At 44.2% G+C, this 19,565-nt stretch overlaps 1 protein-coding gene across 1 annotated transcript in view; it reads left to right on the forward strand.

Moving 5' to 3' along the window:
* Positions 1-15,067, forward strand: part of Gr66a (Gustatory receptor 66a) — a 29,569-nt gene extending 14,502 nt beyond the window's left edge. Inside the window, exons 4-7 of the mRNA XM_075675451.1 lie at positions 5,391-5,646; positions 7,891-7,959; positions 12,034-12,123; positions 14,788-15,067. Coding sequence (XP_075531566.1) covers positions 5,391-5,646; positions 7,891-7,959; positions 12,034-12,123; positions 14,788-14,889 — 517 coding nt within the window. The 3' untranslated portion in view covers positions 14,890-15,067. The remainder of the gene's footprint in view (positions 1-5,390; positions 5,647-7,890; positions 7,960-12,033; positions 12,124-14,787) is intronic.
* The last annotated feature ends 4,498 nt before the right edge of the window (positions 15,068-19,565 follow it).

The following is a 19,565-nucleotide window of genomic DNA, read 5'->3' on the forward strand; positions in this document are numbered from 1 at the left end:
GATAAGGATTCTGGGGAGAAGCCTGGACCAGACTGCACGCGAACTGAGAGGCATATCATATAACAAAGAAAGGCCAAGTCGGTGTTAGCGATACCTCCATTAGGCTGTTTCAATCTGAAATAGCTTTTTGACAAGTGGTTGCCCGCTAGGCTGATGAGTGGACTTGTTGGTGCGTTCTGTGCAGCAATAGCGAAAGGTTTAATGATACGAAATGCAGAAGGGTCAGCCTGAGTCACATTCCTCTAGCCAGCTACTCTGCGTTGGAGGCAGAGGAAGAGGGAAAGAAAGAGGGAAGAAAAAGGTCCATTATGGATGACGATCATGAGGAAAGATGTAAAGCATATAGTAAGCTGTTTGGACAACTTAAAGCCTACAGTCCAGGCCCATGCCTTTCAAAAAATTCAAGTAAGGCGTTCGGTGCGTGTCATATTCTTTATATATTGCTACGTGTTGCTGAGAATAAATCAGCTGAAAGTTACCGCCCGTGTCGCCGTTCTGTATATTTCTTTTACTGCGATAGCAATCAGATAGCCACTCCAAGCGCATTTCCGATATCGGCGTCACCGTGAGGTTCCGTGTAAAGTCCAAGGGCGATAACACCGTCGCCGTGCGCCAACGCTGTACATCCGACTGAAGGCATGCGAGTTAATTTCGCCTGCACGATATAAACGAACACGAACAAGAATCGCGCCATCTCCCGTCGTGCGCGATGTAGCCAACGTCACGAGGCACCGGAGGGAGGGAAGAGAAGGGAGCCGGCGTTCTACTCCGGCTTCAACTCCGCATGCGGCGGGTACCTGTGGTCGCCCGGCCGTATCTTGAGAGCGATCTGCGTTGGGGGCAGAGTTTAGGTGCGTCGGAGGCTCGTAGCTTTTTGCGGGCTGTGTGTTCTCGGCGCAAACTTTTCGATGAAGCGATGGACAGCACGAATGTAACTTCGCTCGCTGCTGCTGCCGCGCTTCCTCGCGCCAGCGTTTTGACAGCGAGTTCTAGTGGGTCATCTAGTGAGATGCGTTCATGTTTGCTTGCGCGTGCGTGACACTATGATTGTCAATTTAGTTAAATTGCCTATGGCAGCAAGGTTATGCGGCCAATTAAATTACTATCCTTATTTCGTATAGCTGTCCACTAATTTGCTATCGTAATCGATGCTTCACCTTTCGGGCGAAACTGCGACTTCTCTTTCTGTCTTCGTCTTTTATTAGCCGTCAGTAGGACATGCTCCTACTCTAGTTAGCTATAACTTGTACCAAACAACTCAAATGATCCAGCATTCTTTTGCGGATCAAGACATCATTTGCAATGATCTGGTCGTCATGTGCACTGCAAGATCTTGCTCATACAAAATATTTTCGTCAAAAGCCAGTACTTCCACATCTAGTGCGAATTGATCAAAGTAAAACGGTCAAAATGCGAGTACAAAGGTGCAAGTCACTTGCATAGCCAGATCATCTTTTGTACTAACCAGGCAATGTGGTGCCATCTAGATCTGCACGGTATCTGTACGTCAAATCCATGTGGCACCCCAGTTCCACATAACAAGGTCTTTTCCAACGTACCACACCCTTTCGTAACTGAAATGTAAAGTAGTTAAAGGGACACTAAAGGTTACTATGAAGTCACGTTAAAGTGATAAAGCAATGCTCTAGAACGTCTAAGGCGTCAATATAATCGCGAACAGAGCTTTAGTAACCGAGAAATTGAGGTAAAAGCATGACACGATTTGAGACTCCCCAGCGACATTCCGGTACTAGCCCGTTGACGAGATCACTCCTCATCATAATTTATGTCACTATAACTCAACTACTCGTATTAAAAAGATAATTTCATTAGTTTATAAAACGGAGGAAAATGCTACTTGTCTACTTCTGTTCGATTCCAAGAAAAAAATAACAATTTGACGTTACCCCTCAGTAGTATGGGTGGTCGAAAGGTTTCGTTTTCGCTCGACTCTGCCCCGCGCGCGTTTTGTAGTTTCAGTTGTTTCGTTATCGCGTCGTGCTGCGCTGGCTCGCGAAACTTGCATTTGGAACAAGCAGCGATAATGCCACGTACATGTGATGTCGTGGAATCGCGAACGGTCCGCGGAACTTCGCCAAGGGCAGTTGCAGCGGCGAATCCAACGTTACTTATCACTGTGTGCCAACGAGTGAACCTCTCCGTTCGAACTGGTTAAGTGCCGTACCTCTGCCAGAGCGCGTTGGCACAGAGCCAAAAAATCGCATAGTGTGCTCGCTGTACTTTCGTCCAAAGGATTACGAGTTCAACGCCGACTTACTGAAGTCGTGTGGAGTGACTTTCAAAGCAATGCTTTCCCGTAGCGCTGTTCCGTCGGTCTTGCCTGCATTCTCCGGAGCGCAAGAACAACTGCAGGTCGAAGACGGGTGAGTGCGCCATTTGGTTTTCACGAAGTAAAGCTACAAATGGGGGGGGGGGGGGCGAATATGTACAGCCATGACATGCAGTTGCCGTCGTAGTAGTACGCAACGACGCCGGCAGCGCAAACCCTCAGCAGCAGGTCACGTTCATCAGTGCTTAAATCGCTGAAGTCGAGCCCAGCATCGCGAGCCAATGTGTCGTTGTCAGGGTCGTCTATTGAAAGAAGCGTCAAAGTTGGCGTCATAAAATAAAGAACCAGCTTATCGTCGCGCGCTTTCCCTTCCGCCAGCCACCATAGTTCCGCTTTCGCGCTGCTGTCGGCTCTGCCTTGGCTCTGTTTCTGGCCGCGCGTTTGCGCTTTGCGCAGAAAAGCCGTAGCGCCGTCTTCGGGCGCCATTTTACTCAACGACGGCGCAACGTCGCTATGAGACCATAACGTCACCACTCCTCGATCGGAGAGCGGGCGATTTGAACTGCGCTAGAAGTACGCGGACGCTTTAGAACGCATTTTCTCTTAAAATAAGTCTCTTCGCATGAAACAAGCGTTTCCAGGTTTCTGGGATGGTATTTTAACAGTCAACGTTGACTTAATATTAACCTTTAGTGTCCCTTTAAGTACGCAGGAGAATGCTATGTTTGGACGAGTTGTGATGGATTATCTTGTTGCACATTTCTCGAAATCGTCCGTTATTCAACAGAAAGGCACCGCTTGTGCGCTTGAGCTTTTCGGCAGCTCGTCTATTGAAGAGGTGTGGCTTTTGTCAAATGATAGGTCCTTTGAAAAAACTGCTCCCACGGCTCGCTAGGCTGTGCTACGGCACTCCCATCCTAGAAACCAAATAGTCTGCTACAAAATTTACTAGAGGCAACCCTGGTGCCACGGTCACTTAGCTACTACTGGAGCGAAGGACAATACATGGATTTCTCTAATCGTAACGCATGTGGCTTCGGACGTTCATATGACGATACCTTTCACGCTTCGTTATTCTAAATTTCCAAGCAATTACATTTTTTTATGCGCATGCAGGTAAGAATTTCCTGCTAACTGCTACACTACTTACAAATTGTTTCATTTACAACGCATTACTCTGACGGAGATTAGGAGCAGAACGAGAACAAGGTAAAAGCGGCAGCCAAAGTTTCGACAAGTGGACTTGTTTTTTCAAGGCTACATATGCTTTCCTCGGCACAGCATATATAAGTAGGATTCTTCTAAAGGGGAGAGGGAGTAGGGCGGATAGGCGAGGCAACGACCGAATGTGTGTTAGTGGCCAGAGTGTACAATTGACAACAGACAATTGACAACGGCAGGGGCTCTGTGCACACGGGCGGTGACACGGCCGTGTGTCAGCCGGAGTGTCAACGGCCGCATGCACAGGCTGTTGCAGGAGGTCATTGGGCTATCGTCTCTCTGAATGAGATCATAAAAGGAGTGGGAGAAAACAGCGCACACGAAAAACAATTACTGAAATGAAATAAACATATAAAGAAAAAAAGGAGGGGAGGGAAAGACACTAAGCAACCAAATGCAAATAGCTAAGTGCTGTTGCCTATATCTTGGAATTTAGCATAGGAAATGGATTCTAAAGCTCCCTTTGAAACGTTTATGCCTATAGGTTGCAATATCTTTTTTTATGGATAAGGTATGAGTCTCTGTATATCCTTTCTCGTTCAGAACGGAAATTTCACTGTAAGATGTAGAGATTAAGTTTATCAAATTTATCACCTGGTTGGTTGAAATTCTCGCCGACGGCTTTGGGAAGCTTTTTAGCTGTATGCGCGCAATGTTCGAATGACCTGGCGTTTATAGATTGTCCCATTTCATCGATATACTGTTTCTTACCGAAGTAAGATTCAAGCATATAAATCACATCCGAACTTGTACAAGTAAAGCTAGTTCTGACTTCGTGTGTATAATTGTTTGCATTGCTTTTAATTTTAATGTCACTTTGAAGGTTCCTGCAGGTATTGCACCTGGGGCAAAAAATGATGCTGACTGACTTTTGAGTGCACTAACATGTCTTTCAAGTTTCTGTTGCGGAGATTGAAACTCTTGGTACATCCGGGAACGCTTTTCTCAGACGTTCGTTACTTGATAACAGTGGGTGATATCTTCGTAGGATGTCCTTTAGGTCTAGGGAGACATCAGAATGCTTTGTTATAAAGGCTGGTGGTATGCCAGATTCTCGTGCAGGCTGTTTCTTGGCAAATTCAGACTGCCTCTCCAATCTTGACAGGACATCATAAGCTCTGTCGAGAGCAACTTGTGGATAGCTTCTTTCTGCTAGGGTTGTTTTAAGGTCATTCAGGTGGTGGATATAATCGTCATCTTCGCTGCAGTTTCTTCATATACGTTTCGCTTGTCCGAATAGTGTTCTGATGGAGATTCTCAGTTTGCAAAGTCACAAAATCGAGGGAAGTCGTTTCTTTACCCTGCCCAAACACCCCGTGCAAAACAAACGGGCCAGTGCGAATAATGAGGGAACACGATCGTAAAATTTAGCCGTAGGACCCGTACTAGCTCTGCCACAACTTAAGCATGCAAGCATTGTAATGTATGAATAGATGTCACTTGTCTATTGGATTACGTCAATTGTCTAGATTGTCAATTGTCTCTTGTACCCATACGCAGCACGCACAAGACATTTCACGTACCCCACTGCAGCTGCGTCCCCTATAAACCCTACCCATTTTTTATCGACAGGGTTTTCTATAATAAGGTGGTAAAGTGAGAAATGTGTATGCCAAGCCGTGGTACTGTTCTGTCCGTGGTTACTAAGGGCTTCCTAAGTTTATGCCCCGTCATCTCGCCCACGCACCTGAGTTCACCTTTGAAAATTTAACCTCGTCTAATACTCTTGCCTTCTGAGAAAATTCGCTCCATTTGAGTTTATTTCTTTTTCCCCGCGGGGAATTTGACCGCGGCGCCATTGTACCTCTGCATCTTGTCATAACGCGGATTCTCTGAAGCAATCAACTCTGCCCAGCACGCAATTACATGTGTCACGCAGTAAGGTGCTCCTGGTGGACCACGTGCGCGCCCAACTGTCCCTGGTGAAGAACTTAGCCGACATGGTCAGTTCCATGCTGGGCCCGAGCCTGCTGTACGCCTACGCCTACAGCGTGTTCCTGCTCTGCGTCTCCGCCTACTACACCACCGTGGTCGAGCTCCCGTTCCGCGTCAGGCTGTTCTACTTCTTCTTCTTTACCCTCCACTGGTTCAGCATCTTGGTGCCACCAGTCGAGGTGCACCGCATGAGGAACGCCGTACGTAGCACCTGTCGTGATCCCCATCAACAACATTGGCCAGTTTAGCACAATGAAAGCACCATGGAGGAAGTAAACTGTAGGAAAGGAAACATAATAGATAATAGTGCACCTTTGACAGTGCACCGGCAAATATGCTGCTGTCCAACCAAGAGTATTTCCATATAAGCATCGGCTCATAACTTCTGCTAATTCTTGCGTCTGCACAGCGGTTGGTGGCTGCCGACTATTTATTAAATACAAAGAGTAAGGAACGTAACAGCAGGCGTTGGACCAAGCTCTGGCTAGTATTTGCCACGTGAGGCGCGCTCGTGTCCGAGCGCCAGTGCAACTCACGCGTGAACACGAACGTCATTTTAGTCTTCTATGACATACTACTAATTTATGTGACGTCACGGCGGCAGCGAACCTCTGTATTAGCGAATAGTTTCGAAAATAACGTGACGTGAAAACAGGAGCAAACGCACGCGGTAAGTTTCGTGTTCTTCTTTAAACAAACGCAACGGGAGCGACACCAATGTTTGGATGACGCATGCCCACACGTTCCGACGGGTATATTACGTGTGTCTTAGCATGAAACAACGTTGCACGAGCTAATAGCGAGAAAACTTCTCTACTATGGTTCGCGAAGCAGCCAAGCAGCCAACACCTCGCCCCTTCCCCCAAACTGCGCGTCGAACAAAACATAAACGGTGGCCTTAAGAATTAGCAGCTGCGGGTCGTCACAAGTCACGCGACGAGCCGATATAATAAATTCACGGTAGAGAGGAAAAAAGCTGCCGCAAAGGCGTCACGGGCAGCTGCTTTGCAAAAGCTGGTTAAACTCAAATTTATGTAAATAATATACATCACAAACCTAGATACATGAATATACAGGATGTACCTTTTATTTATTTGTACCATGGCTGCAATGAACATTAGGTGGAAATCAGAATTTTAGGTTCCTCTAGGAAACAAAAACACTGTACTGTAGAATTAAAGACCAAACGGCCAAGTTTATCTCCCACTAGAAATTAAGAGAAATAGGTGAACGGGGCAGGGGTGTTCTCGGGCTATTTGCTGCATATTTCTTTTTAATGTTCTTAGGATTCATTGGGAACTTCACGCACTTTCAGATAACGATCTGATAGCCTGTCCATCTAACCATTTTCCGGCCCACTTGGGTTACTGGGTAGTCTATTGTCAAATGAGCACAGCATCGGGCTCCTGTGCTGATGGGACTGGGTTCGAAACCAACCGTCAGACAAACTTGAGTCGCTTAGATCACTGAGTATTTGTCACTCTTTAGTGAACCTTTTTGAAGCTAAATTGGGTTACTGTGCATGTACCATTCTTCAGCGAACGTCGTTTACGCCAGCTTGGCTCACTGGTATCTGTCACAGGCTACGTGACGACCTTCAATGAACCTATTTGAACCAAACTTGGGTCACATGGTAGATGCTGCTTCATATTTGCTGCTTTTCAATGACAATAGAATTGCTAAAAACTTCTCTGGATCTGGGTAGAATCGAATTCGCGTCATGTATACTCAATGTTGTCAGAGTATACACGCATGCGCCGCCCGCGAACTTTGTGGCGGCGTCACTAGATGGCGCAGCGTGTTCAGTGCGAAGCGCGAGACAGAAATCCAGCTGCGTACACGCCTCAAAGAGTCATACATGACTCGTTTCTGCAGCGGCAATACGGTGGGTCGCGACACTGCTTCAATGCTAATCGCACTAACGTCGACATTTGACGCGATATGTCTTCTGCCGGAATTTTGTTAAGTTGGGTTTAGCGCAGGGCAAATTTTCACCACGCATACAAGCAGCCACGAGAAGAGCGCTGAAATTAGTAGGTCGTGCAATGCGTAGGCCAGATAACAGGTAATCTCTTAGAGTAAAAGAATGCGTGCCAAGGGAAACAAAGCGAAAACGATGACGGCAGAGGAAATAACAGTAGTGCGCTCGTCCTGCCGCTCGATTATTGGTCTATCCCCCTTAGTGGGTGCGAGCCATGACAGAGCTTCATCATCATCAGCAGCAGCAGCAGTAGCAACGCTCGTCCTGTGCTTCTGTTCTTGTTGCGGTTGTTTTTTCGCGGTGATTGAATATGCGGCACAGTATTACGCGGTATGGGACAGTAAGCTGACCCAAGACCGGGGTAGCTCTTGGGAAAGCACTTCATCTTGAAGAGCACATAAATCAGCTCGGAACAAGCACGGTCATTGTTTTACAAGATGATAGACTTGGCCTGCCTTTTCAGGTGACCGAGCTTCGGAGCGTTGTGCAGTGCGTGCCAACGGCGGACTACTCTGACGACCTACTAGTACAGGTATGTGCGTCGGTAGAAACTTATACAGTGGAGCTGTTAGAACCTCGCTGGGTTTCTCTTTGCGTCCCCAGCTTCGCCGAGCTATGGTGGAGAGAGCTGAGAGAGAGCGAAAGCAGAGTACAAAAACAGCACCGTGCAGCATATCGACGCGGCGAGGGTGGGTGGAGCATAACGAAGGGGTGGCGCGCACGCGAGCAAGGAACGCGGCCCGGATGCATGCCCTCTCCTGTGGCGCACGAGGCAGAGGTGTCAGGCAAGGGAGGAGGGGCGTTCTTTTCGGGAGGCTGCTACGGGTGCCTCGATGTCTTGCTCGCCTGCTGCTCCGTACAGAGTGGAGACAACCGCGGCGTCTACTACTGCTTTGGTCACGCGAATCGCGCACGCCGTGAGCAGCCGGCGTTCGTGTGTCTTGTGTGCGGTTTGGCGCTACATTACTGGCCTTCCCCCAGCGGGCTAGTCTCTGGTGTTCGCGATAGCAGAGCCACGCAGAATTTTTGTCTGTAGTTCTTTTTTTTTTGCATTACTGCTATGTGGTTCTGAGGGCTGAGTTCCCTCACCCCACTAGATTGAGGCCATGGTTGAACCATCTTTAGGGTATTCTAGAACAGGCATAGTGCACTAATGCAGAGCGCCTAATGGAGCACTCAGGGCTAACAAGGTGTACTTTGCATTCAGTTCGCAGACGTGACGTATCACACGGCAGTTCTATGACTGAGTTTCGGAAAAGTTTTGTCTCCATTTCTTTAACCTTAAGAAATAAATAGGACTTCCTTCCACAAAAGTTCGCCCCGAGCCGATTTTGCCCAGTTACGCGTAGCTATGGGAATTGGCCATTTGCATCTACTCAAGGAACATAAATAAACTCAATGTGCACCTGCAAGGAGAGGCATGCATCACACATTTCTCTACGTGAATATAAAACGCTTCAGGGTAAAACTTCAGTTTATTTAAAGCAGTTGCAAACTCACAAGATACAGCCTCATTTCCTTTCCTAAGTGCGACAAGAATCCTTGGCGGTCTGGACACACAATTTTGCGATTGATTCTACAAATCTTCCAAAATTCATATATTTGCGCTGTGCATGCACTGCCAGGTTCCTTTTAATTAAAAGTACTTGAACTGCAATCAAACATCATATTGAAGTATACGTACAAAAAAATCTAATCGATTCTTATAAATAACTGATCTATGAAGGGTACGCAAACTTAAAACAATTTTCCCGCGGCTACAAGTCAATTTTTGGGGATACCTACCTCGTAAGAAAACTTTCTCCAGAATAAAAATAGTAAGACAAAGGAATAGTTTGTCTGACAAGTACCTGAATTTTAAGAAGAATTATATTATGGGATTTTACGTGCCAAAACCATGTTTTGATTATGAGGCAGGCCGCAGTGGAGAACTCCGGAATTTCGACCATCTGGGCTTCTTTAACGAGCACCTAAGTCTAAGTACACGGGTGTTTTCGCATTTCGCCCCTATCGACATGCGGCCGCCGGATTCGATCCCACGACCACGTGCTCAGCAGCCCAACATCATAGCGACTGAGCAACCACGGCGGGTTATCAGAATTTTCTAGTTATTATTAAGGCGAAAGCCTTAGATCTCTATGCTTCAAGGTGGTGTTGTGAGGTACAGGAAATATCACGTGACCCAAGTCAGGCCAGAAGCGTACAAAAGCATGTCCAGCCGTGTACAAGATATAATTAATGATTAGCGGAGTTATTATGACGTTAATGAATGATCAGGTATTGAATTAAAGTGTAATAAGCAGGACTATGGTGATTTAAAGCCGATTTGGGTGGATTAAGAAGAATTATTGTTAGTTACAGTAGCCTTTACAAAGCTTTCACCTTCGCGTCTCTTAAGCGATGGCTAAGGACAGCTGGGAATTTTGGCTCATCAGGCTTGCCGCCACAATTGAACGAAATAAGAAAGCCAAAACGTCGTTTCCAGCACTCACATTGGCAACGGGACACAATTCCTATGCATTCAAGTATAGTACATTCTGCGTAGTGCACTGTGCGGCCTTTTGCTGTCGTCACATGCTTCCCTATTTGTACATGTTTTAATTACAAATGTGCAAATATTTTACACTCCTGAATTTTTGCGGTATCTATTCTACTTCAAACTTATTCATTAGCGTGATTGTCACCTTTTGCATTTTTGTTAATCAGCTGCTTCTGTTTTACTACATTGCAATTTGTATCCCTTTCGAATGGTGTCATTTTGATAGTACAGTGTCATAAATTGCACGTTGTAGTCAGTGGCCACCATCGTTCTTAGTCGAAAATTTAGAGCCTCCACAATTATGTTAAAATTTCTTTCCGACTTGTACTTCTTGAATTGTTCCAGTGTAGTCGCTTATTGTCATTGCCGTACGTGCCATTTACATTCATCTCCTGCTTTTTGTGTAAAGCTCCTATGTGTTTTAAAAGGCCTCTAATTATTCTTGATGTGTGCTGCGTCACAACTTTACAATGTGGTTATTATACAAATAGGGAGTTTCCACATATGTCACCTGTAACCACCTGATTAAGATTGTTTTTTACCAGAGTTGGAAACCTACGATGAAAAGCACAGTTTTTAGGGCTTGAGGATTTGGTGGATTAACGATCGTGTAACTTATTGGTGACTGAGTCGCGGTTAGTCTCTCGACCAGGTTAATCTCTTTACCGCACAAGAAAATTAGCTTAGCGTGCACCGAAAATGCTTGTGTGCACCAGAAAACATCTCTTGAAGCAACTCGTCATCTTAAGGGGGTAAGGACTCCAGTACGGCAATAACTGTTGTTCCTAAAAAGAATCCGCAAAATATAGCACTGAAGGCTGCATAGTTGTGATCACAAGGAACCGACAAAAATGGGGTGACCTATTAAACGCGTAGCGGCGGAGCATTTCTAGCCTCATTGTACGAAAATAGGCTATACTCCAACTTAGACACGCCGTCTTTTCTGCCAATTTCTGAAATATAAACGCTATGCATAAAAGTTGCCACTGATTCGTATGAATATCGGAGTTGTAACGACGCCCCAGAAAAATAAATGGCCCATTCCAAACAATGAGGACACTGCCTAGTACAACTCAACTTTCTATACATATCTGCTTGGGTGCAGAACATGCAAGAAATGCGCGCTACCGGCAAATATAAACATGCTCGTTTGCCACCGCGAATGCTTAAAGTTACTTCAAATCGATATATATATGCACGCGGGCTTGGCGGTAAAAGCGAAACACTAATTCTAAAATAGATATTTCGCTTATCTTTAGGACGTTATGCCAGAAGGTCAAAGCAACCAATTAAAATAAGAAATAATGTCAAAAATTCATGTCCATTAATCACAATAATGTTTTAAGCCTACTCACAGTAGCATTAATTATCTTTATGAGTTTACTTCAACAAATACTTATTGCCTTGTTTTCCGGACCTGCACACCTCCACTACTACAACAGCCCTCTGGCCAAGAAGTTTTGAGACCCCTGCTTTCAAATAAATGAAAGACACGCTACTGATAAATTCGAAGCTATGTGAAAGCAATGAGAACGCAAGAACACACCTACGAACCACAGCTTGAATTTAACCAGGCACAAAGAGAGCACAAAACCAGTAGCCGTATCATAGCTTCACCGTGCTCAAGCCGGTTTTCTCAAGCCAGCGACCAGACATACATGTCAGTATGCGCTCAGCTAAATAGATCGCCACCAACATATAACAAAATTACTACAAATAAAAAGGAATTTCTATATTTGAAATATTTTGTGCCCATTTAGAAATAGAAATATGATTTATACGATATGATATAAAATTATTTGTATATTAAAATTTTACTCCTGTCGCAAAGCTCGCGAGATTCCGAGTTTTGCCAAGCTCTGACATTGCTTCATGCGCCCTGAACATTATTTTTTTAAGTTTATCAGCCCAGCGTCATTGTGAACAGATGAACCACTTTATTCAGAGCTTAAAAGAAATCCTGAAAACATTTAAATTCGAGTGCGATGAACAAATCTGTCGTACTAAAATCTAGAAAACAAAGCTGATATATGGTTATTATAATGGTAATATCTCTACTATTTTCAGCTCCGTATGCTGCTCTATGCCATCAAGCACGATGACCTCAAGTTCACAGGCTGCGGTTTCTTTACTGTTGACCTGTCGACATTTGCAGGAGTAAGTACCGAGGTTCTACCGTTAAAATATCATGCTATGGAATAAATTCCACGTGTGTCAAGTGTAGTATGTCGTATAGCAATGATCAATAATATGACACATCAAACAAATCTGCAGACAAGTTTTACTTAGCACTTCAGATGTATTACCCAACAAAGTGCCTCAAACGAGTAAGCTCGGTAACATCACGAGGGACGAAACTCGATAGAAAGTGTTTTGAAGAAAACGTTGCTTTATTGTTCATTATTACTTTCATTTGATACTTGTACTTGACAAGCAAATCATATAAGATAAAAAACTTCTTTTCAGCATAAGCTAGAAAGCCATGAAGCTATCCCAAACGATAATTATTCGAGCACTTGCAACATCTACATTATTTCCCTAACACAAGCCAATATTCTGTATTGGTGTTGCTTTATTTTGTCGCTCGTCCTTTACCATCTCCAGGAAAAAATGTCTTTCGCTGCAGCCACTGCACCAAATTTGAGAAGGTCCGCTACATTTTACAATAAAATCTAAATCTAATGACTGTAAGAAGTACGTTTTTCTTAGTTAGGTCATCTACTGTCTTAAACAATTCTGAAAAATGCAACTTTCGTTTTAAAAGTTTCGTTTTCATTAGTCGACAGTATAGAACGATATCGCACTTTTGTGAACTGCACCTAATAATACATATCCAAACCTGACAAAACTGATATACACTTATCTGAAACATACCACTGATTTGTGAGTAGAACTTTAGCACAGCCCTTCTAAACGCAGTAATAATATCACGTAAGCTATAATTTTGTATATCGAGTTTGCCCACGTTAAATGGTTTAACTGGTGCAATTTACAGAGCTGCAATATCTTTTTTTGGTGCTGAGTTACGAATTTCCAAACTTCGTGTTTCAGCTGTTCCTTACAGCGAAGCTGTGCCGCTCTACCCCCCAAAGGGTCTGTCGTGTGCGTAGGCGAAAACTCGGGAGGCGTGCGTCGTTCAAATCCTTGCAGCACCAGCAGATGGCGCTCGCCTCCATGCTTCCGCGGCAGCGGCGGCGCCGGCCTTGCGGCGAAGCGGAAAATAAAGAACCGGAAATCTCGCCTTTGCGCATAGCGTTTGCCGCGAGCGTTTCCCGGTAAAGATTGCGGTTGCATAAGCTGCAGTAGCTGGGAAGCGGCAACTGTAGCACACGAAGCAGGGAGTGACGTAACTACACTTTCGTTTGCAAATTAAGAACCCTCCTAACAACTTATTTGTGTAGTGACAGTGCTATGGGGATGCCACGTGCAGCGAGGACTCCTGAAGAGCGTGGTTAACTGCATTTCTTTTCTCTCTGGTCCACTCTTTGTGGCTGCACGAAGCAGCGGCGCAAGACAAGTCGCAAGCCATTGAAACGACATAAGCCAGTAATTAGGTAAAGTGCATGTGAATTTCGCCATGCGAATAATTTCAAGATACGTCGCAATGGGTAATCTCTCTAATATTCGTTTACAGCTTCACTGTCTAAAGCAGCTTCACAGAAGGGTTTTTTCTTTCCCCTCAAACTTACCGATTTTCGGGCTCACAAGAAGAACGGCTCGGAACAACCTTCGAGCGGAGCAGGAATGTCCTCGACATGCAGCGAAACTTGATTTGAAAAGTGAGTTCATGCTGGCTCGTAAACGCCGAATGATGCAACGCGGAGTGGCCGTGACGATGACCGAGAAGCGCGCTCAACATTTACCCCAGAAATGCGCAGGGCCGCATTGACAGGGAGCGAAGAATGCCGTGGAACGCGCTTGCTCGTCGTATACGATGGTGCGAAACCGGCCGGCGACGATACGCAGTGCAGGGCTAATTTGACTCCATGCGTACTGCGCTCCATGTACTCTGCTTTCTGTCGGACGTGTCTTCGGTGTTGGAGCAGCACAAGATCACCTCCAACAAAATATTTCCTTGTGAAATCGGCGTCAAACTTGCAAAAGTTTGTTAAACGATTAGAGTTGCAAGTGTTACGCATACATTTTCAGACATGGCCATTTTAGAGTTACTTTCTGCAGGACGAGCTACGGTACGAAACAACTAACATGTTTATTCTCAACCTTCATAAATGCACATCCCAGCACGAGAACGGTTGCGCGAAATTTCAGCTCATTGAATTGCTTTAAAAATGTTGTGAAAATGTATTTGCTTTCTTCTTATGTTTTATGATTGACACTATGCGTCTAGGTTATGTTATTTCACGTCACTCCCTGTATTATGTTCGCTTTACTATAATTATTTCTTGTTAAGTCAGTTTCACCTCGTTCTTGTAAATCTTTGCTCATATTTCTTGCATTAGTTACTGCGTTGGACCTACACTGTCGTGTTCTTGTTGAGAAAATATATATTTATGTATATATTCAATACATGTACGTTTCTAGTGTAGGCTATTCACTGTTGAGCAATGTAACTGTGACAAGCCCTTCTTCAGGCAGGTTACTCTCCGCCTTTAGCTTTGCCATTCAAGACTTACACTTTGGCTAAAACAATGCTAAATAAAACATTAAATAAAACAACAAAGAAAGCTTCTTTCGAACCAATTCTCACGGCGCAGTTAATGTACGTGCTTATTTATGCAATTAGCAGAGTGACTCATTCTTGGGCAATGCGATATCATGCACACCCTTCGCTGAACTTTGCCATGCGCATTTATTTTGCAGATCACGGGAGCAGTCATCACATACACGGTTGTCTTGGCCCAGACAAGTGAGAGCTACTTCAGAGACACTCTTGTACATTCCTCAAACATCACGGTTGCCTAAGAAGGGCACTTCGTTTTCTGTCGCTATTGCACCGTTAAGCTAGCCTATTGCAGTCTGCTTGGGTCTCCAGGCAGAAAAGTAAAACACAAAATAACGATACTGGAATTGATTTCTATTTTTTAAAGTATTGAGGCTAGGCAATGCCAATGCACAATTGATCAACTGATTATGGGGTAAAATAAATATTAATGCAAAAGTAAGGCCTACTGAATTTGTTTATTACATAAAAAACTAGCAAATACGTTGCGTAAATCTTCGAGGAGCAGGCACTTTCATGAAAGGAAAAATTGACTGTTTTGTGATACTTCTTCCACCAAGCTGTTTACCACAGAAATTATTTGTCAGAGTCACTGTTCTTGCATTTCAAATAATTATGTCCCGCACTGCGATCTGTTGTCCCTCCAGTTAGCTCAGATGAAAACGCGACGCCATGAAAAGGCATTGGTCCCCTATTCCATCCTCGAACCAGGGCAAACTTTTCTTCAGCTGCGAAGCTTTCTTTCCTAAACGTCTTCTTCATAGCTTCAAACTATAAACCTCCGTGAACGACAACGTTCTATCCCGCGCAATAGCTAAAATCAAAAGAATAGAAAAGTCTTCATGTCAAGGAAAGACAGGGGGTGTACGCACGCGGTGTTAACTTCAATATTCAATATAAACAACATGCTATCACTACGATAACATTTCAAAGTGGTGAGAAATGTGTAATCAGCCATCGCCAATAATCTGAAGATGCTAGTCTTCTTCAGCCTAGGAAAATCAATGTCTCTTGGGAGCGGAAGCAGATGTGGCTGTCTGAACTGAAGATTCAAGAGAAAATTTGTTCCCCAAGCTACCCACTTTTTGCATGAGTAGGCTTGTCTTTCCTGCTTAGGTATACACGCATATTCAGTGGTTAAGGCTACTTAAGTGAACTTAGTAACGTCTGCTGTCGGGCTAGTTGGTACATGGCTAGAAATGGTTTTAGGCGCGAAACAAGACACGGACAAAGAATATTCATTATACAGGCGCGTGTTCGTGCCTATTCTTTGTCCGTGTTTCATTTTGCGCCTAAAACCACATCTACTTAAGTGAGTTCATAAAGTGTCGTCCACTGTTAACGGAGACACATCACAAGCGTTCAAGGCATAATAACGCTTGCTCTAACTTGAAGAAAATAATGTGGCAGGTATGGCGCCTAATGCGGAAATTAACGTACAGGTCTTCGTACGGCTAACATAATTAACGTACGGCTAACCGAAGTTTTTCTGGGGGCTTGAATTTCAACGAGGTGGGTGCCCCTAGAAGGCGCGATCCTGTACAATTCAGGATGCTTCCCACAGAATTTATGAACATCTACAGTGAACGCTTGTTTCGAACATTTCAGCCAAACGGGAACGAACAAAAGTTGAAAAACTTGTCGTCGTTTTGACGCCAAACAGTAAAATAAATGGCAAACAGCACCTTCACCAAACCGCCACACTTAAGTTACCAGCAAAAATAAATGAATACTGGTGAGCACAGTTTCGAGACGGTACAAAAGAAAGACACCGACGCACAGGACAAGCGCTACTCGCAACTAAATTTTGTTGTGGAGATTTCGCCTGCTTAAATACACAGCAGACCAGGATCGCACAAGCGCTCAGTCCATCAAGTCATGTCATGCCATATTCTTCAGGTTGTGCGCAACCCTATTGATGCACAACTTGAAGAATGTGGCAAAAGGGTACGACGTGCTTATTGCGTTTTCTGCGTCACGCAAACCTGCTGGGTTGTGCCCGCGCATTTCGGGACCTCCGAGGAAACTATCCTGTGTAAGGAAGCCTACCACGTGATACGTCACATGCTCCGTTGGCGTTGTTTACGAGATTCCGCTTACGTGCGGAAAGGTTTATATCGGACAAACCGGCCTGATGCGTCAACGATCGGGCGCTGGAACATGAGCGATCTGTAGCTAACAAAGATTCGTTTCATTTGCCTATGCACTGCAGATCCCGTCCATGTAAGATGTAAGCAATTCTTTCCGGTATTCGAATTCTAGTCAGGAGTGGCAATGCTTTGGGCAGGGAAATGATGGAGGCATTTCGTATTAGAAAGAGTGCGCATGTATACACTGCCCAAGCAGGAGAGGTTGCACAAAACATCATTTGTAAGCACTTTTCAAACAATGTGTCTTATGAAACAGATGAAGAGAGAAAATAATGCACATTTCACAATGTTCATGGCCCTGTTTTGCCATTTCGAGTGCCATGTCACTCTCTGATAATCCAATAAGGTCGGGCACCCACTGAAATACATCATTTCCACGAGATGCCGCACTGCACACGCATTCAGCAATTGAAACCAAAATATTATACCTATACGATGTCTTGGCGTGAACGCTACTCAGAAGCTCTAGCGCCGATTTCGGGTGCGAGCTAACTATTTAGTTCTGAGGTGCGTTTTTTTGGGGGGGGGCGACGAAAAAAAATATATTATGGGGTTTAACGTGCCAAAGCCACTTTCTGATTATGAGGCACGCCGCAGTGAACTCCGGAAATTTCGACCCCCTGGGGTTCTTTAACGTGCACCTAAATCTAGGTCCACGGGTGTTTTCGCATTTCGCCCCCATCGAAATGCGGCCGCCGCTGCCGGGATTCGATCCCGCAACCTCGTACTCAGCAGCCCAACACTGTAGCCACTGAGCAACCACGGCGGGGTTTTTTTTTTGGCAACGAAATTTGTTGATTCCAGTATAGCACATACCTTGTAAAGGCATCTCTATATTTACGCAGGGTTGGCCTCATAATCAATGTATGTTGTCGTTAGATGCAAGAATAAATGCACGGTTGCTAGCTTTACCTGTTAAAACGGTGGCCGTAACGAACATTATCGAGAAAATAGTGTATTTATAGCTACACATGATTACCTTGAACTCCTTGCATATACGAAGTTGTTATAAACTGGCTTCTGTTTTTATCCGTCATGAATAACGTCCTCGTGTCTTTTTTTTCTTGTAGCCTTTATTTTGTCTCTTTGCAAACTTTAAGTCTAAGTTCGCAGTGGCACGTGTACACTGCGAACTTTATGCGCCCATATTAGTTGACTGGGTTGGTATTAATCGCTTGATTGATAATCAAAAGATTTCGTCTTCTGCAGGTCCTGATCTTACTAATTCAAACATGTTAACATGTACGGCATTATTTTCATCTGGTATTCTATCTAAACTTCTTACTCAGTCATCACAACGCTCATCGCTTCCTACAGACCGGAAAATGGCGAGGGCGGTTCCATTCCATAAATCAGGTAACGCAAATTGTCCCGAGGACTACCGAACCATCTCATTAACTAGCATCCCATGCAAACTCTTAGAACACGTAATATATTATCACCTCATCGATTTCCTGGAAAGCAACTCGTTCTTCCATCCATCGCAACATGGTCCTAGAAAAACTAGCGATACTCAACTTCTTTGCTTCACTAACGATTTGTTCGCCGCCTTAGATAAAGCATTAGATATTTACTGTATTTTTTTTAGATTTTTCCAAAGCTTTCGACACCGTATGTCATAATCTTCTTATCCATAAACTTAATCAGCTTAATACTGACCCAAATGTGTCGTCTTGGATAAGGAGTTTCCTTCTAATCGAAATCAGTATATCACAGCCAATAACCATTCATCTGCTTTGTAAACAGTTACATCCGGAGTGCCACAAGGCTCCGGCTTGGGGCCTGCACTCTTCTTGATGTATATTATTGACCTCCCTAACTGTGTAACGTCATCAATTAATCTGTTTGCAGACGATTGTGTAATATACCGAAAGATCACTAACCCTGATGATTCATATAAACTGCATAGAGATATTTACAGTGTATCACTCCGGTCTAACAAATGGCTCATGAAACTTAACGCTAACAAGTGTAAATCGACGCGCATATCATGCACGGCTATCAATGGCAATCAGTGCAGATGTGCACTCAATGACACTTTATTAATGTCTGTTAACGCTCACAAATATCTTGGTCTTCAAACTAATGATCTGTCATGGAATATACTTACTAAATATATTACTGCTAATGCTAATCGCATGTTAGGATATCTTCGTCATAACAAAACCCTAGTTCGCTCAAAACTAGAATACGCATCTGCCATTTAGGATAACAATCAAGCATCACTAATCCTAAGCCTTGAAGCTATTCAAAATCGAGCAGCTCGCTTTATTTTATCTAACTATTCCCGTCATTCCTGTGTAACATGTATGAAAAAAAAACAGAATCTGCCATATCTTTCATTACACCACAAATGTGCTCGCCTTTGCCTATTCCACAAGGTTTATCACTCTAACCACATGCTCAAGAATCAACTTATCACCCCACCTTTCTACGTTTCATCCCATTCTGACCGCAGATATAAAGTTGCCGTCCCATCTTGCCGAACGAAAAATATCTGGTTTGATCAGCAAACTAAGAACTCTGAGTTATACTTTATAGACCCATGTATCAACTTATAAATGCCAGAAAATCTAAGAGACAACAAAAATTTGAAACATTGGTACACCGCCTGCGTCTTGGTACTGCATTTACGAGACATTTCTTGTATAGGATAAAACGTGTCTCTAGCCCACTGTGTTCTACGAAGATGTGCATCATATTTTACACGAGTACACGAAATATGATCCACAAAGAAGGATACTGCAAGCAAGTTTGTTGATGCTAGA

The sequence above is a fragment of the Dermacentor variabilis genome, chromosome 11, assembly GCF_050947875.1.
Source record: "Dermacentor variabilis isolate Ectoservices chromosome 11, ASM5094787v1, whole genome shotgun sequence".
Lineage (NCBI taxonomy): Eukaryota > Metazoa > Arthropoda > Arachnida > Ixodida > Ixodidae > Dermacentor > Dermacentor variabilis.